This window comes from Pseudochaenichthys georgianus, chromosome 16 (assembly GCF_902827115.2).
Source record: "Pseudochaenichthys georgianus chromosome 16, fPseGeo1.2, whole genome shotgun sequence".
NCBI classification, from domain to species: domain Eukaryota; kingdom Metazoa; phylum Chordata; class Actinopteri; order Perciformes; family Channichthyidae; genus Pseudochaenichthys; species Pseudochaenichthys georgianus.
Genome location: NC_047518.2, coordinates 6,123,517 through 6,146,796, shown reverse-complemented (window position 1 = coordinate 6,146,796; position 23,280 = coordinate 6,123,517). Strand labels below are relative to the sequence as shown.

The 23,280-nt window shown below is 47.1% G+C and overlaps 1 protein-coding gene across 1 annotated transcript in view; it reads left to right on the top strand.

Annotated features, from left to right (window-relative positions):
• LOC117460531 (intermembrane lipid transfer protein VPS13B) overlaps window positions 1-23,280 on the top strand; it is a 424,908-nt gene that overhangs the window by 334,023 nt on the left and 67,605 nt on the right. The window contains 7 exon segments of the mRNA XM_071205797.1: window positions 759-961; window positions 2,035-2,254; window positions 4,530-4,714; window positions 12,956-13,152; window positions 14,632-14,813; window positions 17,140-17,360; window positions 17,461-17,592. Coding sequence (XP_071061898.1) covers window positions 759-961; window positions 2,035-2,254; window positions 4,530-4,714; window positions 12,956-13,152; window positions 14,632-14,813; window positions 17,140-17,360; window positions 17,461-17,592 — 1,340 coding nt within the window.

Sequence of the window (23,280 nt, the reverse complement as noted above, 5' to 3'; positions counted from 1 at the left end):
TGCTTGTATATGTTCACCATTATTTTACTTTATATAACAACTTCTGGGTGTAATGTTTAACAGATGCTTACCCTTTGGTGTAGTATATAGAATCTTCTGCTTGTTACAGTGTTTAACGAAACACTTTCGTCCTTATTCTACACTACTGTTGACTTGTTAAGGTCAACCAATTAAAAAGTAGTAACGTTTGTACATAGGTTTGGGTACTGAAGCGGGTGTGTCGCCATTTTCTTTTACTTTCCCGAACTTACGACCAGACAGAAGTGAGACATTCTATAGTCAACGTGCGTTTGCAAAGTGCTACTTCTCAGGGCGTTATCAGTCATCTGGGGTCGAGTTTCCACGGGCTGCTGCTCCAGATCATCCCTCCTAATGTCAGCCACGGCTAGAAGGGACTTCTGTCCACTGGTTTATGGGACCAACAGACCACTAATAATAAGTGTTTTATAATGACTAATAAAGAGCCAATATACTGCTAATATGCATGTTAATGAACAACTAGTTGATGCTGAATGTGTGTACCTTAATATAAAGTGTTACCCAATATATTAATATTTCCCTTCAAAACTATTATTCATTTAAGACCTTATTCAGATCATTTAACCCCCCCCCCCCCCCCCTTCCTTCCTTCTTTTTTGTATCAATCCATTTGTAACCGCTACTCGATACACAAACCACTGAGGGTATCAATGACAGGACAGTTTACCTACTTATACTCCTGTTCATCTTTTTGATTTGTCCTCCTTCTGTCTTCCCAGATGCAGTTCAGGCAGCATCTATGCAGCTGCAGCTGAAAGACCTGCTGCTGAGGACCGGCCTGAAGGAGCGGGGCCGGGTCCTGCTGGGGCCCTTCTCCTGCAGCAGCTCTCTGGAGGCCCGCTGGTGTCGGCACAGCGGCAGCCCTGGCCTGGAGCCTGGCCCCCCTAAACTGCTGCTGGACCTAAAGGGAGGCCTACTGCAGGTTTGTATACCCATGACATCAATTAGGCATGCTTAGTCACAGGATAGGCACCCAGAACTGCTACAGTGTCCAGAGGTCAGGGTCGGGTCAGCACCGTTACACACTACACATCTTTCTCTAGGACACGACTGTGAACCCCCACAGCTGCCCATCACGAGGCGATCACTCTTAAACCTCAGTTTTAGTCCCCTTTTTTCCAAATGAATAATTACAGTATTCATAAACTGACCCCACAAACACCGCCCGGACCCCTTCTTTTCGTCCTGTTCCCTCTCCCCTCCTGTGTGCAGCTGCAGTGCTGACATCAGAGATTGCCTGCTGTAGTTCCACCAAAGATTTGACTCACATATCTGCTTAAGTGGTGGAATATTAAAGGCTATTTGTAGGAAGGGTTATACCTTATGTGTGTCTTTCTTTCCTTTGACGAGTTACATAAGGTCCACACTGAAAAGTCCCTTTTCAATGTGGCTGAGCGCATTATTACTAATGTATTATTCCACATCACATCTTCAGGGGAAACCCTGTACTGCTCCCCTCATTGATGAACTTAATGCTTGTATTGCGTGCCCATTAACAGGAACATAACTCCCAACTCAACACTTAATACGTAATCATACATTACCCATTGTAAATACTGCCGTTTGTGGTGTCTCAATCAAGTGCTGTATAAAAACCACCAGAATTCCTTCCGATTCCCTCTTCTCGTGCTATCCTTCCAAAAGTCTGGGGGGAAATCCCCAAACGTTCCTGTTTTTAGAGTTTAGTCATAACCCACCCTTCCAAGCCAGCGAGGGCAGGCAGGCAGCTCCATGTGTGAAGAGCTTGACTCAGAGATTCCTGCTTCTGATTCCAAACCCCAGGCAGACTGGCTTTGATTGATCACAGGAAGGGGAATGCCGCGGGTAGCGAGGAGGATGTGAGGCTGTGTTGGGCAATGTTAGAAAGGCGTAATGATGACTGCTGCTCTTGTAGAATGTTATATGATTTTCAACGTAGGTATTAAAGCATATTAATGCATGTCACTCTTTTTGTCTCAATAACTTCACCCTTCATGTTGACTTCCCGTCTGACAGGTCTTCTGGGGTCAGGAACACCTGAGCTGCCTGAAGCTAGTAGAGGAGCACCTGCAGGCCTACCTGACCCTCCAGAGAGTTACACAATCATCTGAGAGCTGCTCCAGGGGCAAGGCCTGCCACATCCAGCCACCTCCCCTCCCCGGTGCCTCCTCTCCGAGGACGGAGCACAGCTCAGATGACCTGCGGACAGGACACTTCCAGTACATGCAGAACTCAGGTGAATGTTCACACAGTGTGTGCTGATCTCTTGCAGCAGGGCTGACGGTGCAGTTTGACTTCAATCTATGATATGACACGATCATACTTTATCGTCAGATTGAGTCTACATTTGTCTTGCATCACAGACGCTCCAGATGTAGGTAAAGCAGGCCACTAAGCTCCTCAATGCATGTCCATCCGGAGCCCCATGTCCATCCGGAGCCCCATGTCCATCCGGAGCCCCATGTCCATCCGGAGCCCCATGTCCATCCGGAGCCCCATGTCCATCCGGAGCCCCGACCCCGTAAAGCAAACGTTTGGTTTGCTTTATTGACAAACAACGCATTATCCAAGACTCAGTATAATAGTATTAGCCAAACATATCATATGTTGCTCTTTCTTGATAAGATAAGAATCCTGATTCAGGACGAACTGAGACCGTGCCCGGTCAAGCCTTCATATCACTAAGTTGGTTCAAACCAAAAAAGCAATCTGTGTTCCAAAGTGAGATGTCACTTAAGATACACATGGCCTTAAATCAAAGTGGGATCAAAGCCCTCTGTTGAGAGAAGTTTCATCGGACATGTCTGTCTGGTTCCACTCTGAGTAACATGCTGTTTATCCCCCCCGCTCTGTGCCTTGTGTCTGCTGTGCTCTACATGCACACACACATGCGCACACAGATCAAACCCCTCTCTGGCTGCGGACCAGCCATCCACTCTGTCAGCTGTGGTTGAGTCTTTGTTTGTTGCACTGTTCCACTGCGCTTTGATGCATTTAATATGCTGGCTGAAGCAAGAGGACGTACAGTAGTGAACCAGAAGAGAGAGCACAATCTGTCTGCAACATGTTGTCAGCAGCCAGAGCGCAGCGAGTGGCCCCGAGGGGCCCCGAGGGGCCTGACGCAGGGATGAATGGACTAGATGGACAGATGAGGGGTGCAAGATGCTTAGAGCAGAGAGAAGAGTCTGTTCTTGTCTCTCACTTTTCAAAACTTTAACTCGAAAGAAAGCAAAACCTCATGAAAGTGTCGCTTTTTCCCTTTCATCCTTCCTTTTATTTTGCTCAAGAACAATGCGCCTTCCACCGGGCGCGTCACGTAACGGGAGCCACAGACACATGTGTGCTCTGGAAGGAGACTCTCAGTGTCTGTGCCTCCAGGGTCACACAAAGCAGCAGGTCTCTGCCTCTCCTCGTCCAAAGGGCCCGACCAGCAGGTCTCTGCCTCTCCTCGTCCAAAGGACCCGACCAGCAGGTCTCTGCCTCTCCTCTTCCAAAGGACCCGACCAGCAGGTCTCTGCCTCTCCTCGTCCAAAGGACCCGACCTGCAGGTCTCTGCCTCTCCTGTTCCAAAGGACCCGACCAGCAGGTCTCTGCCTCTCCTCGTCCAAAGGACCCGACCAGCAGGTCTCTGCCTCTCCTCGTCCAAAGGACCCGACCAGCAGGTCTCTGCCTCTCCTCTTCCAAAGGACCCGACCAGCAGGTCTCTGCCTCTCCTCTTCCAAAGGACCCGACCAGCAGGTCTCTGCCTCTCCTGTTCCAAAGGACCCGACCAGCAGGTCTCTGCCTCTCCTCGTCCAAAGGACCCGACCTGCAGGTCTCTGCCTCTCCTCTTCCAAAGGACCCGACCAGCAGGTCTCTGCCTCTCCTCGTCCAAAGGACCCGACCTGCAGGTCTCTGCCTCTCCTCTTCCAAAGGACTCGACCAGCAGGTCTCTGCCTCTCCTCTTCCAAAGGGCCCGAACAGCAGGTCTCTGCCTCTCCTCGTCCAAAGGACCCGAACAGCAGGTCTCTGCCTCTCCTCTTCCAAAGGACCCGACCAGCAGGTCTCTGCCTCTCCTCTTCCAAAGGGCCCGAACAGCAGGTCTCTGCCTCTCCTCGTCCAAAGGGCCCGAACAGCAGCCACGACTTAAGTCCAGCACCACTCAGAGGTCACCAGCTTTCACAGGTGCTACTGCACGCATGGTCCAATCAGTGGCTGTTTAATCAAAAGCCCAAATGTTTATGAAGTATTCTTATGCATATAAACATTCCAAAAGCGTGCACACATCAGCGGTGCTCTTTTAGCAGACATTGCTTCGGGGTGTTCAGATTCCATAGACGGAATAGCATCACAGCATCAAATATGTAAGTTAGGTTGTTGTTGTTTACACTGAGTCTTGTTGATAGATTGGTGTGATACTATAAGATTGTCTGTCTCGTCATCATCTCTATCTGTCGACTCGTTTTTTTGAGATAGTTGACCCGAATAAAGTAAAACCGTTATTCTTTCTGTCAATCCCTCTTCTCTGGCAGCCTCCAGGAGCCTGCCCGGCCCCCATGAGGTGGTGTTCTGCAGCGAGACGGAGGAGAGTCCGGGGGTGATGCTGTGGAGGTACCCTGAGCCCCGCGTCCTCACCTTCGTCAGGATCAACCCTGTCCCTTTTAACACCACTGAGGACCCGGAGATCAGCACTGCAGACCTGGGGGACGCCCTCCAGGTAATACATACATGTTTGTCCCGTTCCTCTTCTCTTTATATTCCCAAATGACTCCTTCCCAAGCAGACAGCATATTGTGAATACATACATCTTTTGCTAAAAGAAGTCTGAACTGAGACGAGAATCTGATCCCTGCTTAACATCACCTGCAATGAGAGAGAAATAAACTGTCTAAGAGTCGGACTGAGGGCTAGTGCCGTTCCCACGACATGAGTCATGGGAACGTCCATAGCCACGACATGAGTCATGGGAACGTCCATACCCACGACATGAGTCATGGGAACGTCCATACCCACGACATGAGTCATGGGAACGTCCATACCCACGACATGAGTCATGGGAACGTCCATACCCACGACATGAGTCATGGGAACGTCCATACCCACGACATGAGTCATGGGAACGTCCATACCCACGACATGAGTCATGGGAACGTCCATACCCACGACATGAGTCATGGGAACGTCCATACCCACGACATGAGTCATGGGAACGTCCATACCCACGACATGAGTCATGGGAACGTCCATACCCACGACATGAGTCATGGGAACGTCCATACCCACGACATGAGTCATGAGAACGTCCATACCCACGACATGAGTCATGGGAACGTCCATACCCACGACATGAGTCATGGGAACGTCCATACCCACGACATGAGTCATGGGAACGTCCATACCCACGACATGAGTCATGAGAACGTCCATACCCACGACATGAGTCATGGGAACGTCCATACCCACGACATGAGTCATGGGAACGTCCATACCCACGACATGAGTCATGGGAACGTCCATACCCACGACATGAGTCATGGGAACGTCCATACCCACGACATGAGTCATGAGAACGTCCATACCCACGACATGAGTCATGGAAACGTCCATACCCACGACATGAGTCATGGGAACGTCCATACCCACGACATGAGTCATGGGAACGTCCATACCCACGACATGAGTCATGAGAACGTCCATACCCACGACATGAGTCATGGGAACGTCCATACCCACGACATGAGTCATGGGAACGTCCATACCCACGACATGAGTCATGGGAACGTCCATACCCTGTGTGTTGTTGGATGGTGGAGACCCCTGCTGGCCCTCCGACATGTCAGACAGCTGTGGAAGCCGTCCGGCCTGCTCTGGTGTGAACAGCCAGGTGTTGCTCACCCCAGATGAGGTTATCCTTTGGCAGACTTCAGCAGCTACCGAGTCTGCAGGGCCTCAGTGGGGTCAGCACATCCATGTTCCTCCTATCACTCATGCTACGCCTTTCTATCCACGCCTCACCTTCTTTCCCATCCTCCTCCATGTGCTTCTTTTCTCCTGGAGCAGAAGTTAGGGACATTTCCCTGACATTGTTCTGACTTCAGACACACCTTGGGCTGTTTACTTATCTCAGGTTGTACAGCTATAATTCACTGTTTAGTCAGATATGACTGTATTTCAGTTTGTATTGTGGTGTTGATGTAACACTCATCTATGCAGCCAAAGGTATTCCAAAGTCTGAGGCTGAGCAGCAGCTTCATACTGAAGCTCACATGTAGACCACGGTGGATCAAATGAGATGTTACGATACAGCTGTACATGACATTTCATAATAGCAGTAAGAATGACTTCAAACGTGGTAGAGCTGTTGCATTCACCATAATGACTCTTACCATGTCGTATTTACAACAACTCAAGTATTCTGTTGCTGGTGTGACATTAACCTGAAGTGAATGACAGTAGCCAGCCTGATTACACTTCCTGTCCGTTTCTAAGGCCTTTCTAATGACCTTTCCTCAGCATCAGGGTTGGGTTTCATTCCCTAATTTCCCTTTCTGCATCTTTAGGGGAAGTTTCTCGTATCGTCATATCCTCCCTTTATGTCTCAGATTCTTTTCTGGACTCCCACAATCACTTCAGCTCGAGTACAGATGTTCTCTTCTGTCAGTTTATGTCGACCCGGGAGAGACGAGATATACGAAGGTGCTGCAGATGTTTGGCTTCGTTACCAGGCCCCACAGCTGTACAGTCTGTAATGAGAAGACTCCAGAGCTCCCACTGATTGGCCACATATTGAGTTACAGTCGAGCACAGAGGTAGGGTCAGCGGAAAAGGCAGTGATAGACAGAGTAGTAGGAGGGATGGTTACTGGGAGTAGATTGACAGGAAGGAGGAGGGGAAAGAAAGAGATTGATAGATACGGAGTGAGAGAGAATCTGAAGATAGCCGAACATGGAGGTTACACTTCCTTTGGTCCAGGGGAGATATGGTTCTCCAGCAGCGATGCACTGTGATATCTATGTGCATAAGAATGGATGCGTGCGACTGCGGACATTTCAGTGAGAGTGTGTGTTACACAGCAGGAGATGAGGAATCACCGGCTGATGAACATGTGGCTTTCCCATCTCCTGCTCCACTCTCCCTCAGCCCGTCTGGCACGGGCCGGTGTCTCCTGACGAGTCTGTTAAAGGGAATCAGGTGATGGGGAGGTGTTGAGAAGAGGAGGCTCCTGCTCCCTCAAACCACTTGATGGGGGATAAGATGCAGCGGGGTGAGATGCTCTGTCCGTAGAGAACAGCTGTACATGCTAAGTGTTTAAAGAGGAGCCATTACTACTAAGAGCAAAGATAACTGTATGAACAGTTGTGTCGACTAAGTCAGCATTTACAGTGTTTGGAAAAGAAATGCAATGTCCTCTCCTGGAGAGCTCTGGGCCTCATGGATTGACCTGGGAAGGTTGCTTACGTAGGACAAGTGATCAATAACATGTCCGTATTTATTTCTCCAAGTGAAGTGTGTGAGCACTGAGGAGTCTCAAGCAGGCGTTTGTTCAATCACTTTAAGATCGGCTTTAATCAATGTTTGAAAGTGAATTCTTCATATCTGATAAATGAGAGGTAACATTTTATTCATGGTATTTTTCCACACATTTCTCTCCATCCTTCCTTCTGCCAACGGGGTCGCAGTGTCTCGTCCCTCCCGTTTTTGCGCTTAGGTCGCATGGGTCAGAGTTTGCGTGGAGGACCGCACGTTTTCCCGTCCAGTTAGTTTTTTATAAATCGCAAACAGTGCGTAGAAACTGGCGTACGCCATCCTGGGCGTACGCACCGTTTACAAATGAGGCCCCCGGCCGCAGCAATAAGGAGCTGTTGGGAGCGTCATGACAAACATCATGTACCAAGTGTAGCTGCCAGGCTGGCTTAAATCCATTGTTGAAAGCTACCGTGATGCATTTTGTCAACACTGCTAGAAACAGTATCGTGTTTCATGGCCTTTTTGAAAGGAGTGATTGTAAAGTCATTATAAGACATTGGATCAGTTTACAGATGTGTTACACACTCCTTCTTACCTCATATTTAGTCCAAACACTCACATATCTTATATATAAATAATGAGCATATTGTGTGAGGCCAGGGGATGTTTTAACAGGACCAAAGGGGTAGTGATCGCAGATTGAACTGATGTCAGCCTCCTGCATACAAGAATTATTCTTTCCCTTCTACCAAACTTGAAATGTCTCTCCTGATACGTTTCCTGTGTTTCCCCGTGACCACACGGAAAGGCAGCATACAAGTCCCCCAAAAGTGTTCTGGCTCAGTCACAGACAGCCGGACAGACGGACAGCCGGACAGACGGACAGCCGGACAGACGGACAGACGGACAGACGGACAGCCGGACAGACGGACAGACGGACAGACGGACAGCCGGACAGCCGGACAGCCGGACAGACGGACAGACGGACAGACGGACAGTCGGACAGCCGGACAGACGGACAGACGGACAGCCGGACAGACGGACAGACGGACAGACGGACAGCCGGACAGACGGACAGTCGGACAGCCGGACAGACGGACAGACGGACAGCCGGACAGACGGACAGACGGACAGACGGACAGACGGACAGACGGACAGACGGACAGACGGACAGACGGACAGACGGACAGACGGACAGACGGACAGACGGACAGCCGGACAGACGGACAGACGGACAGCCGGACAGACGGACAGACGGACAGACGGACAGACGGACAGCCGGACAGACGGACAGACGGACAGTCGGACAGTCGGACAGACGGACAGACGGACAGACGGACAGACGGACAGACGGACAGACGGACAGACGGACAGACGGACAGCCGGACAGACGGACAGTCGGAGATGGAGGTTGAACGTGTTGAGAAGTGAGAGTTATAGGGCCAGGAGAAGAAACGAGGAGTAGAGAGCGAGTGAGCATTGAGCCTGTTTACCAGCAGGGGGCCGCGGAAAGGTTTGTTGGAGGCGAACAAAGTATAAGTAGCTCTCTCCACATTTTCTCCATCTCCTCATTCTGTTCCTCCTCCGCTTCTCTCTCTTCTCATTACTGTTGTCACACTTCCCCCTCCTCCCTTCATGTGCTCTGTGTCTCCACCCTGCTGAGCAGATGGGGCTGTGGGGGAGTTCTTTCTCTGAGCAGCGCTGCCCCTTGTCCCCAGAGCAGATCATATTAACATTTTATAAAATCAATATTTCCTGCATTTAAATAGATGTGGTTTCCCAACAGGTTCCAGTATCTCAGAGGGAGTTCAAGCCTTCCAGCATTACTCATCGTCACATTGCTGCCGAGCTGTTTTCACATAGAACAGTAGAAGGGGAGCTATGTCAGAGTGATTGGAGGGGCAGCTTACAAAGGGCAGATCCTTGATGGAGCATCCACAGGCCCTCGCGATGAAGGACAAGAGGGAGAGAGGAAGGTGACTCATTCTCACCTCCTCACTGCCGTGTGGTCCAGTTCTCTGAATCATAAGCAGGTGTCCTCACTGATCTTTTTCCATCGCTCTCATTCGTCGGCTTCCCCGTTGCCTCTCTGTGGGCTGTGAAGCCTGAGACCCAGGGAGTACGCACAGGAGCCCTGACCCCGCTCCGGAGCACCAGAGGAGAGGCAGTCTGTTAAAGAGGAGAGCGGAGCGGGAGCTGAGACGCAGCATGGAGTCGGACACAAGTCCTCACACACATTCTCCTTTCAGTGATATTAGCATTTCTTTCACGATGCACATGTGGGGAATTGATCATGCTCTCGCTGTTTGGGCTCAGACAAACATCATCAACATGGGCCATCTGCTCCCCTGCTGCTGCTGTCGTGCATGGCACTGTGGGACAGCCTTTCATGTCCCAGCAGCGCTCTGCCACCAGGGCCTGCTGGCCTGCGACCCATATCATAAAGCTCCATGGCCTGAGATGAACCAGCAACCTCCAGTCCAAACCGCCGCTGCAGCTGTTGTTGTTTGTCATTGTGTTTATGAGAAACACAGGTCCACCAGCGTGGCTTCCTCGGCCTGTTTCATGATGCATGTTTCTCTCCATTAGGGCCATTGACCCAGACAGAGAGAGATTGTAACTCAGCCAAGATAACTATTGTTGTAGCAGGACAGTACTAAAGCAGACCTGCGTTGGTCACAGCTAACGTACTATACAAATAAGAGGCTGTCCATGTTATTAATTTGATCTGCAATTTCTGCACCTCATCCACCGAGACTTCAGTCCCTCGTTTGAAAAAGTTTGGCCGAAAGGAAGGAAAAAAAAGCCAAGCGTGAAGATCTCAGCACGGGCTTATTCCTGATCTTCCACCCTGATTACTGTTAACCTATATTAGCCCACCTGAGACAGCATAGCAGGAGTCCTTTTCAGAACAATTTTCATTACACCTCCTGAGTAAACATGTGCTCAAGCCGATGTCAATTCAATTTGTCTGCTGACTGATAAGAGGTAGCGAGCAGTGGAGTGTGTAGACATATAGGCATCAGTGAAATAACAGAAACCCTTCAGGGGTCTTCAGAAACAAACTCCAGCAGTCAGCACACCAGGACATTGAAATGATTTCTGTATGTTGTTGTTGTGACTCTAACTTTAGTTAGACTGTTAAAGAAACTGTGATTGGTCAGTCTCACAAAAGCAACTCCTTGCAGAATAATATGTATTGTTTTGGCAGAAGAATGTGTGGGTACAGAAATGGAAATGGGATCTGTACTGTATATGCAACCGTTCTGGATTAAATATATTTGTAAATAGTTTTAATGAATGAAACTCCTGAACACTTTTGAACCACCTCTCAAGTGGAACTTTGACTCAAAAACTAGATAACATGTGTAGTAGTCCTCAAGCTGATGTTTTGCTGTGAACTGCCAGGCATACTCTGACTGGTGCTGAAGCAAAACACAGATCGGATCCTTCCAGCCAAGGGAATGTCAGCTATTCAGGGTTACATGTTGTTTATCAGATAAGGTACACACACAATCAGGCAGCGGAAACCAACACTGCCTAGGCTGTATCATGCGCTCACATACATACGCACACCTGTGTATACACATATGTATACACGCATATTGTCTTTCATACATACAATTATACATTCGGCTTCCTCTTGGAAATGTAAATAGGTGCCTTCTCTTCCAAAAGCCATTTCTAGACAGACACACAGCTCAACATAGCTCAAATCTATTTCAGTTTAGTTTTTCCTTTTTCTCCTTTTTCCATCAACCCTACAACATGTTTGTTATCGATTTCATCTCCTCCAAGGCCATCGCAAGTCAAAGGGAACATGACGCAAATGCAACCATGCAGATGTGTTCCACTGTACCATGTATGTACCTCACATAATCATTTCTGTATGCCGTCATCTGTATAGAATATCACAGGTGAAAGAAAAACACCCTCTGTGTTTTGGCAACGCAGTTGTGGGAATTCTCTGCGGAGATTCAGTGAGTTTCCGCTCCGGTGGCTCAGCGTCAGGGTGCAGGTGCACCGCTCTGTCAGGTGCAATTATGAGAAGCTGATTCCAGGAAACCTGAGTGGCATGTCTTGCATGATGCTACAGTTACCTAATGCACCGCCCCTTACAGTACAGCCCCACACATACCCACACACTCACGTGTTGATGAGATGGTAAGTGTCCAGGGAGCTCGGAACTTCGGGTAAACGATTGGATTGTCGCACTACCTCCCACACACACACACACACTTCCTGCCAGGCATCCTTACGGTGTGCAGCCAACAGTTCCTGCCACCTCTGATCCATCAGCGGCTGACGTGCAGGTGGCTGGGGGAACCTGAGAAGCTGGTTTAGTTCACACAGGAGCACCAGACACATGGATGCTAATGTTGGCACCATGTGAGAGGACTGGATGGAGCTCACCAGTCGCCCCGCAATGTGTGAACACTCACACAGCTGATTGTTATTCAGTGTGAAACACAGCTCCAGGGCTTCAGTGCTAATGGCCTCAGTGTAGCTTACAGTTGCCCGCTGTTTAGTTATGCTGCGGTCATGCGTTGGTGATGAATTGTCGTCTCGCTGCGTCGGTGGTCTCCAGTCAAAGAGTTGTCGCTTTTTTCCGACGATGAGAAAACTCAAGATTGGTTTGTCGGAAGTAAGACAAATGTACGGCTGGAATACAATGACCATAAAAAACCACTTGCTCACTCCTTCTCCAAGATGGGGATTCCCCGCGTCTTCAAAGGCTGCTTAAACTTGTGCTTAATGATTAGCAGATGACTGCAGTTGCTAAATGCCGTGTGTGTAACTGAGGGATGAGTCCATAGGACTAGAGGAGTACCTGTTGTGCAATAACAAAGCCTTACAGTAATCCTGCTGCTGCTGCTGATGAGTAGGGATACTCTGAGCAGGGTCTGTTTACAAGGAGCCTCTGTTAACATGATGAACACTTGAGGGATAGTATAGTAAGAAACCATTGGTGTCCGTCTGCAGAGGACATTAAGTGAGGATATACAGTATACAAATATTAGGCAACTGTTTTCAAAGAACTCCATCTGATCACATGGTAGGAAACAAAGCTCAGTTAGTGTTTCAGTGGAACGTTTATTTTCAGTGAAACCCCAAAATGCAACCCCCCCCCATATACTGTAATATTAGTACATATGTTATGTGTAAATTAACAATGAATGCCTCTGACCCAATTTGCGCTTGGGACTGGTGTGATCCATGTGCGTTTCTTTGTGTCCTCATAAAGTCTCCAAGTAAGCCATACCTTGCATTTCTTCCAAGCTCTCCAGAGAAGAACACGTTTAGTCTGTGTCCATCTTTCCAACTGTGTTTTCACCTCACGGATACTTGGCAGTCAAACCAAAAAGGCTGCCACAATGCTGACTGTCTAATACTAATGCTACATATAAGGATGCAAAGTATGCATTCACAAATAAATGATATACATATTTGGGCTCACATGTATAAGTTGTTACTGTGTCTTTCATTCCAGGTACCATGCAGCCTAGAATTCTGGGACGAGCTCCAGCAGGCCTTTGTTCCGTACCGGGAGTTCAGCCTCTCAGAGAGCCGGGCCTGCCAGCTGCAGCTGCCCAGCCTCAACCTGACAGAGAAGCAGAAGGAGCTGGTGGCCTCCGACCTGTGGAGGATAGTCCTCAACAGTAATGGAGAGGGAGGAGATGAGCAGAGGTGGGGAGAATGCATCCTGTCCTGTTTCTCTGTGCTTCAATGTGTGTCCTTTATGCATGCTTGTTTATGAAAAGTCTGAACCCAGGCCGCCAAGCAGAAAGAGCTAGCAATGTGTCCCTCGCCCCACATCTGGTGTGCAGGAGCAGGGAGCGGGCTTGGAAGGCGTTCAGATCGGCCTAATGAGATTTCCCAGCACACCAAGTGCCTGTCAGGGCCCATCCGGATTCCTTCCTGCTTACCTTGAGTGTATCTAATTGTGTGGAAGCTCACGGGAAGCGAGAGGGGTGAGGCCCCCTTTGGTTTGGCTCATCAGGTCCTCGGTTTGGACAGGGTGACGTGGGACTGAAACACCTTCTACTCCCTTCTCACTGCCTCCTCTTCTCCTCTCTCGTGTCATGCCATTACATCTTCCGTGCTTCACCCATTTTTCATTTGCATCTGTATTTTATTCTTTCATTTCTTTCTCAGCTTAATGTCCACCCCCTTTTTGACTCTCGGGATTAAAGGAACTTCTAGTGAAAGAGTATTGCCAAGCCCACATTCTGTGTGGCTTAGCGAGCTAAAAAGGGAGGAACAGGAAAACATGTACAGTACCAGATACAGTGCAGAGCGATACACATCTGTGCTGCATTACAATCATAGCCCAAACACTACATTTCCTTTATGTTTCAATTATTTGTCTTTTCAGATCAAAATTGATTCCCTTTTCCTTACTCGCTCGTTTCATCTGCCTTACTTTAGTTTCCACCAGAAACATAACTTGCTGCCCTGCCAACTGGAAGTAATGCAAATGGTCAACACATGATGCTTATCTCTGTGAGGAGCACTCTGCTGCACCAGCGCCGTTCAGGTCCTGAGCGGTTCCTGCTGCAGCTTTTATGGTGGATCATGGTAGCAGCAAATTACAGAGCAAACGGTCATTCACTTCAATTACCCTCCACTCAGCTTCATCAGCCGTGACATGCAGCTAATGTCCATGGAGGCTCGGCTGGAAGCTGCGCGGTAACAATGGACCTGAACGCACAGCCTGGACGCACGGCTAGGAGGCCCGCTCCACAGTATGCTCTAACATCATTGGAGCGTTTATCTCATTGTACATTGCTGGCGAGGATGTCACACAATTTGTAACTCACTGGGCAGGAGACAAAATACTTCTAAGAAATCATAGTATTTGCATTAGTGAGTTCATTGTGTGGCCAATACTCCACAGCTTGGCTCGTGCTTTGATACAGTATGAGACCATTTCATATGTTTCCCTTTGAACCGTCAAAGCACGGTCCGATGCTCCTTATATTCTCCATTAGGGTTTCCTATGAAATCATGTTATAATCACAGAATGCATTTACTTTTGTCTTTACTATGTTCATACTATTACTTGTTTTCTTTGCAGTTGTTCTGTTTTCAGCGCTCACTTGTTTGTTTCCTCGCAGTCAGAAATACCCATGGCTGTGTGTGTGACTGTGTCTGCTCTCCCCTCAGTCTGGACAGTGAGAGCGGCTCCCAGATGCCCTGCGATCAGCTGGTTTCCCCCATGGCACTGGCAGCCTGCACCCGTGTGGACTCCTGCTTTGCACCCTGGTTCGTCCCCTCGCTGGGTGTGTCCCTTCAACTAGCACAGCTGGACGTTCACCTCTGCCACCATCTGGAACAGCTGGGCACAGGTAAGAAAGAAAATACCCAGTCACAGAGTCTCATGAGGTTGTAGATACATTTGTGACAACGTGGGAAGATCAAATTCAAAGATACCAGAGGGTGTAAATACTAAGTATATACAATGTATACAGGCATGAGAATCACTCACCTTTCGGCGAAATTCGCCGTTTTGAATCCAAAATAGGTCTTTTGTGTGATTCATGTAGATCTGCAATAAAAATATGTTTGGGGTATGGGGCGGGTCTGGGACCCGGAGTAATTTGCGGCCGCGAGCTGTTATGTGCCATCATGACACGCATGGTGTTATTTTTGTATATATTATAATGCAGCGCGAGCTGTGTGCTCGAGTCTTCCTGCCTGTCAGCTCTGCTGCTCCGCGATGATGCTCTAGCTTCAGCAGCCACATTACCTACGGGTGCGTTTGTTAATATTAACTGTGCGGTCCGGAGTCACTGTGGCACAGACTGGACCGCTGGTGAACAGCTGTTAGAACGGGCCGTTCAGGTGTTCAAAGCAGAGCTCCCTGTCGGAGCGCAGAGCGTGATGTGCACTGAAAAGTTTTTCTGTCGCAATATTATCGTTGAGCTAGCTAGCTAGCATACATTGTCACTATCTGCTAACGTTAGCTTTAGCCTTCGTTTTCTAATAGGCGATAAACGGAGGTGGTATAAGTATAGATCTTGTACTTGAGTAAAAGTAGAAGTACTCAGATCTTGTACTTGATTAAAAGCAGAAATACTCAGATCTTGTACTTGAGTAAAAGTAGAAGTACTCAGATCTTGTACTTGATTAAAAGTAGAAGTACTCAGATCTTGTACTTGATTAAAAGCAGAAATACTCAGATCTTGTACTTGAGTAAAAGTAGAAGTACTCAGGTCTTGTACTTGAGTAAAAGTAGAAGTACCAGAGTGTAGGAATAGGAATACTCTGTTAGTAAAAGTACTGCATTCAAAATGTTCCTCAAGTAAAAGTAGAAAAGTATTCTCATCAAAATATAGTGAAAGTAGCGACAGTAAAAGTAGTCGTTGTGCAGATTGGTCCATGTCAGAATAATATATATATGTTTTATAATGATTGATCATTAAAGTGTTCTCAAAGCTGGTGAAGGTGCAGCTAGTCTGAATGACTTTGTAGACTGCAGGGTAGCTGGTGGATTTACTCCAGGTGGAACTAAAGTCTGATTCAACACTTGATTAGATTTCACATCATTCATCCACATCTGTGAAGTAACTAAAGGTATTAAATACATGTAGTGGAGTAAAAGTACACAATTTACCTCTGAACTGTAGAGGAGAAGAAGAACAAAGTAGCAAAACATTGAAATACTTAAATAAAGTATCTCAAAATTGTACCCAAGTATAGTACTTGAGTTTATGAATTTAGTTACTTTACACCAGATGCCATAAAGATAGAAAGACTCAGCCTTGCACAGAGGCATGACAATAGATTTTCAAAATGCTCAACAGTGCTGCCAAAATTATAAACTGACTGCTACACAATTAAAATAAATGCTTTTATATATTTCTATTAGATGTGACTCTTTACCATTTCTGTTATTATTAACACTGCTGCTTTAGTTGTTTTGACTGCTAAAATCCTCTGTTATTCCTCATTTTAAAGCCGATATTCCGTGGGGTCGGGGGGCTCGGGTCCTTGTCACCTTTTCCATACCTGATTAGTTTGCATCCCTATACTTAGTAAGGAGGTCATAATATTTTTGACTCATGGCTGAAGTTAAGTTTCTCCAGCTCTCCCCAGGTTGGCAAAAAAATGCATCTCAAAATGCATCAGATTGATGCTTTAAAATATGGAATATTCAAAATGTTCTTCCGGGGGAGCATGCCCCCGTACCCCCCTAGAGGGATAATATCCTTCTCACCTTTTTCACCCCTGACCTGTTTTCATGCCTGATGCAACTCAACTGTAAGAAACCAAAGAATATAAACAGATCACCGGTAGGGTCCAGATCGGGGTGCATATTATGCATACAGATGTACAGTTTCAGACCTTTATTACAAGTAGGTAGTGTAAGAGTGCATGGTATTTATAGAATGTTTCTGATTGTGTTGGGCTGGAAGAGTGAAGTGTGTAAACTACATTATATTCAACATCACTCAAATGAGCTATTAAATCGTATTAATCCTAATCCTTTATAATAATGTATTAGTTAGTATCTACGGTTGTATTTATCTCAGTCCACTGAGGACAGCTTGAACACATGTTTGCTCATTGCCATTGATCTGCTACAAACACAGCCAGATTGTTATTCCCTGGTACTATCAAAATGTCTCACAGTCCAGTTTCTAATGGCGGTCCTCTGTCACACTCCTCCAGTTCCATCCCGGCAACTCCGTCCCTTCCTGCCAGACAGGAAGTTACCTCAGGAGCAGGAGTTCATGGTGACTGGTGCTCGGGAGCCGCGGGTCTTCCTGCGCCAGTGGAGTAACGGCCCACGTCACTGTCAGGAGTTCAGCTTCTCCACGCAGCTGGACTGCAAGCTGCTGGAGTACCGGAACCTCACACACCTGCAGCTGCTGCAGCCTGTTGTGCTACAGGTGCAGCTCAGACATTTATGCTACTTTGTCTAAGTCGACATTCCAAAATCAAAGCATTGGTCAGGAATTGTGTACAAATGACATTTGTTGTGGTTTCCAGGGCCAGGCTGCTGCCACATACTGCCCCCAGGACACCTCACTGGACGTGAACGTGTTTGTGGATCCGGTGTTCCTCAATATCAGCCAGTATGCCATCCACACTGTGGACACTGCTCTGCGCAGCTGGAAACAGGTTGATATACACTTTATATTCAAACAATTTCTTTTTTTTAAATCCTCCCCTCCTATGGCCATACATTCTCTTGCAATTCTGTTATTGTTTTCTCTTTCTCATTCCTCTCTCTTTCTCTGAGCATCTGCCTTTTGACGACTTGCCAAAATGGTTAAATTGGGTAAAATTGAGTATCAGCTAAACAAACAGAGTGGACTCCATGAGAATGGTTTTGGTTATATGCCAGTGGTAATAAAGTGTGCAGGAGGGTACTGCCCTTTGCTGTGAGCTCTGACTAACAGGCTACAGTGCTTCTCGTCCGTCCTGTGGTCCTCGTCATCTCTCAGTTCTCAACTCTCAGCACTGCCTCTAGTAGCCAGGATACTAGTGTGTGAAGCGATGCCCTTAAAAACACGGTAAAACTTGAGTGGTGACACCTGCCAAGACTTCATCTGGCCCTGATCCTCCACCCACTTGTCTACTGCACACACACACACACACACACACACACACACACACACACACACACACACACACACACACACACACACACACACACACACACACACACACACACACACACACACACACACACACACACCCTGGCCTCTCTGGCTTTGTATGCCCTATCATGGTCGCTCAGCTGTGGCTGTGCTGACTCATATACTGGCCTCTGGAGACATGAGGTACTCTCATGGTTTTACATGCATACACACTCTCACTGCCATGTGAAATAAATAAATTGTGTTTTTCTAGGAACAGCTGTGGTCTTTTACCTGTGGAAAATAAAATGAAACAAGCTATATAGGAAACCTATTTTAAAATGATTATTCTGGCTAGCAGTTTAATACCTTTGTTTTTACTCCGTGGCATCACTGACTCATCAAAGCTGACCGACTGAGTTGGATATTTCAGTCATAATTGTCCATTGGCTTCATTATTGCATCAAGCTAGAAAGTGTTCCCTATTTCTGCTGGTTAAATGAGCCATAAATAAGACTTTCAAGCATTGGTGTTGTTGTAATGAACGGTCATGCAGCTCTACTGGAGTGTTTTGGATATGTTGGTATCCACAACATGCCAAGCACGATTACCTAGGATATTATTTGGTCTTGAGATTTCTGCCAGGTTTTTCTGATAATGGCTGATATGTTTGGCTTTTTTAATACCGTTTTGGACCAGTTTCATCAGACCCAAAATAGAGGCATGCAATGCTCACATACTCACACAGAATAGTCTTCACTTGTTCATTACACATTCAAACCAGAACCTTTCACTGGTATGGGATTGATTCATAAAATGATTAAGCTTGTTGTATTGTCTTGATTGGTCTAAACAGCAACAGCCTTGTAACTTGTACAGATCCTTTGAACTACGTCCAGCCTTTACCACTTTGCTGAACGCAAGGGGAAAGAACACACCATAATTATAAGGCAAATGTGCTGCGTGTGAGTAGGGGTACAGAGAGGTCAAGTACAAAAGGCTGATTCTTTTTTTTAAACACTCTTCTCCAGTATTTGGTTCACCTAAGAAAAAGTTGTGGACACTTCGATAGTGCAATAATGTTTTCCTTTTTGGGGTTTTCACTGAAACAAAAAATGGTACGTAGTGAGAAAACATTGCATGGGTGCGATTAAGCACAATCTGTCTGGTGGTGAGGTGCACTAGGGGCTGATGTAGAGAACCTCCGTGTTAAGCTTAAATGTGTGTTGGATCTGACAGAGGCTTACGTTCCATACGCACTCAGGCACACATTGTACATGCATAGAAAAACTTGATCCTAATTGGAAACGTAATCAGATGCAGTTGGAAATGTTAGCAGGCTTTGTCCTTCCGCAGCACAAGGATGTAACCTAACGTGTGTAATTGTTTCAGTGATTTTCATGTTTCCTGGTGTCAAGGCTGGCAGGCAGGCCCGGTGTGTTGTGGCCTGCCGGGTCAGCGTGGATCTGTGGAGAAGATTCCTCCAGCACCACACAAGTGGAACCTCACAACCCAGACACGGTCGTACCAGACCACCGCAACCAGAGCAGCTGGACAACTTCCAGATGCATAGCTACAAATAGAAATAAGACATTCTCCTTATATGGTTGTAATTTATTCTCATGTAGCTAAAATATGTTTTGATATTCAGTCGTTATGGTTACATGGACTGCTCATGATAACATCACCAAGGTCTTTCTCGCAGTCATGAGTACAGACGTGAAGAATGTATATTCCATCTATTATGATACGCAGTGTGTTCCAAGGCCAGCAGGCTCCTCCTCCTTCTCACCTCGACTGCAGTGCTTTCATTTAGCATTAACTTCCAGTCCTCGCTGACAATTCTGACAACACTCATATATTGTTGGTCACCTGTGCAGGTCTGAGCGGATCTGAGGTCTCCTAGCATAGTGACCTTTACAGGATGCTAGACTCCCAGTTGTTCCCAGGCAGCAACCTTTCTAATGAACGTATGATCTCAAGTAGATTGAAGTCTTGCTCAATGCAGCACGATGTGCTTTTGTAATTGATGATCCAATTTAAAGCAAAACAGATGATAAAGCAAGGAACACTGACCCCGCTGCTGTCATAATGACTTCTAATTGTTCTGTGTTAACGCCCCAAAAGCCAGTTACGCTCAGACATGCTTGATCTGCACACGCATGATGTGACATACATGCCACGTGCTGTAGCTGGACGCAGTGTGCTTCACTGCACACTGCATACAGGCGTGGCGCCGCACAAAAGCCCATCAAGCTACCGTCATGTTAACAGCATCCAGAAGTATCATCTCCTTGCCTTTGACAGCGGTGTGTGTTTTGTTGATGCTGGTTGTGTGTACATTACAACACCATCAATGATGTAGCTTCTCCCTCTATGAAGACTTCTTAAAACTGCACTCAGATAATGAGAAGACAAATAGGACATCCAACAAATAAAGCAGCGACCAACTGAGTTAGGATCAAAACGCCTGTTGCCATAATAATACGAGCAACACATGTGGTGCTCAGTAAGTTGTGCATGAGATTGCTAAAGCCTTGCTGGTATTCAACAAATAAATGAGGCTCAAATCGACCGAATCGTGTATCCATCTCACATCTCAAACACTGTATGTGTTTCAATGTTGTGAAACCTTGTGGTTGCTGTTGTGCCGCTCGAATGTGGTCGCTGTGATGTGCTGCTGTCTCTATGCAGCTGGTGTATTGTGAATATGTACTGTTTTTGTGTTCTAATATGGCTACTTTTCCAAACAGAGATGTCATGTTTCCAGCCTAGGGACTACAGATGTAAGTAAGCTGGGATGGTAGCTAACTCTGGTTCAGCTGAGAAGCTGTGAATTGTCCCTGTCAAATTAATACATACATATAAGTTAGTGTACAAAAAACAAAGATGGATCAGTTAAAAATCAATCAATCAATCAATCAATGTTTATTTATATAGCCCAATATCACAAATGTTACATTTGTCTCAGTGGTCTTGTGAGTGGTGTGTACAGAATATCAGTATGACAATACGACACCCTCTGTCCTCAGACCCTCTGTCCTTAGACCCTCACATCGTACGAGGAAAAACTTCCGAAGAAAACCCAAGATGTCAGCTGCTAAAATGCCCAAAAAAGATCCACAAACCAATTGATATGATGGATGTGTAAACTTTGATTAAATGGCTGCTCCCAGCGGGCAGGCCAGGACCTATTTATTAGTGGTGTCTTTATTTTCATGTGCCTCTTACTCTATAGGCCCATATGGCCCCAACCTCAGCCCCCACCACTCTAACCTCAGGCCCCATGTCTCCTTTTTCAATTCTCAGTCCCTAGCCCCTCTTTCCTTCTCCTCTCCCCCAGCCCCTAACCCCAGGGAAGTGGCTTTAGTGGAAAGCCACACAAAAGCCCAGTAGTATTTACACACTCTGCGTTCTCACAGAACTTTCACAGACTGTTATATGTGCAATTGAGACAACCGGGATTTTCCTCCTGTTTTTCCCCCTGTGTGTCCCATGTTCTTTTGCAACCGGAAACAAAGTGATAGAGAGATCGGGTTCCTGTTTGTAGCAGATGTGTGGGCGAAGGTCATCTAAAGCAGAACATATCTGTGATTGTAGATCTGATTATTGTTTTATTGTGTCCCTTTTGGAAGTTTCATTATCTTCTCCACGGCGTCTTGTTTCATGAGTATTTTTTTGAGTGGGTGTCATTATTTACAATTGGTTTTCCAGACATGTTACTGTACCTTGCTCTTTATATGTGTGCCACTCCACCACGCAGATCAGGGCTAGACAATGTCAGTAATATCATCTGGGTGGATTAGAGAAATGGATCCTTTGATTCCGGGTCTGAAGGACAGGCTGCCATCGTATGCTCTTTAACAAGGAAGACGTGTTGACTGTTTAAATATCTCTGTCTTAATATTTGTCCACTTAAAGTCTTGGATAGACGAGGAGTGATTATGATTACTGCAGGGAGCTTTTCTGATGTGTGTATCACGTTGCCTCGTGAATCAGAGCAGAAAGACGATACCATCAAAGAGCGGGCTTAACAACGGCATCTTAAGATGGCAGCAGGAAGTTTGTAAATCACAGTGTCAGATTCGAAAGGCAGCACAGATAGTGTTCCACTATAAAAGTGGAAATGGATTTGAACCCACTGTCGCAGCTGTCCTGTCTATATGTTGCTCCGTCTACCTCTCTCTCAAATCTTTCATCAAGTGTTCGTTTTAATGGTGTACACTTTCCCATCCGTTTTTAATAGCATCAACAACCCCTAACCCCGAACGTGCTTGGCAGTCAAACTCTGAGCTTTCGCTGCCAGCCTCTTTTAACCATCAACCCCTTGCTATTTAAGAGTATACAGCAGCAGGCCGGGTCCCTCTTTCTAGGGTAGTGGAGTAGTTGTTGAGAAGCCGTCTGAACCACAATCACGTGCGTCAATAGTCAGGGAGGGGTGTGCAGAGCCCCATCAGGGCTTGAGAGCCTTTGGAAGAAGCTGAAGTAAAGCTTAAACATACACTTGCAGCCTCGCTATCCAAGTCACGTTGTTTTGAAATGGTGTACTGAAACGTACAGAAGCACGTTCCCTCTCCCTGTCGAAGCAGGGTTCCAACAGCAGGCCAGTGAGCTCTTCGCTCTCGTGTGAGCGGACAGCATCCCTGTCCCGCTCGCATGACGGGAGAGTTCTGTGAGGCTTTGACCTATTGCTGTAGGTGGGCCGGCGTCCATCGGATCACACACCCCACTGTAGTGATGACTGTTACCATCAGGAATGCCTGCTTGGCAGCACGTCTCGTTTCATGCGTTGAGAACATGTGAGGAAAAACCATGCACATACAAACAAAGTTGTCATTTGAACTGAATTCCATGTATCTAAGGACACCAATCTAGCCGCTCAAAAAAGGATGTGAAGAAGTTGATAATGGGTACAGAGAGCGGCCTGCTGAGGGTCCATGTGGGGCCGAGGGGTGGATGTGGCCCTGAAAGCCAGTGTCCGCCGCTTTGGCCCGGAGAGCTGAGACATGGTTCATGCTGCCTGAGGTTGTGTTGCCCCCTCTGAGGTTGTGTTGCTGCCTGAGGTTGTGTTGCCCCCTCTGAGGTTGTGTTGCTGCCTGAGGTTGTGTTGCTGCCTGAGGTTGTGTTGCCCCCTCTGAGGTTGTGTTGCCCCCTCTGAGGTTGTGTTGCCCCCTCTGAGGTTGTGTTGCTGCCTGAGGTTGTGTTGCCCCCTCTGAGGTTGTGTTGC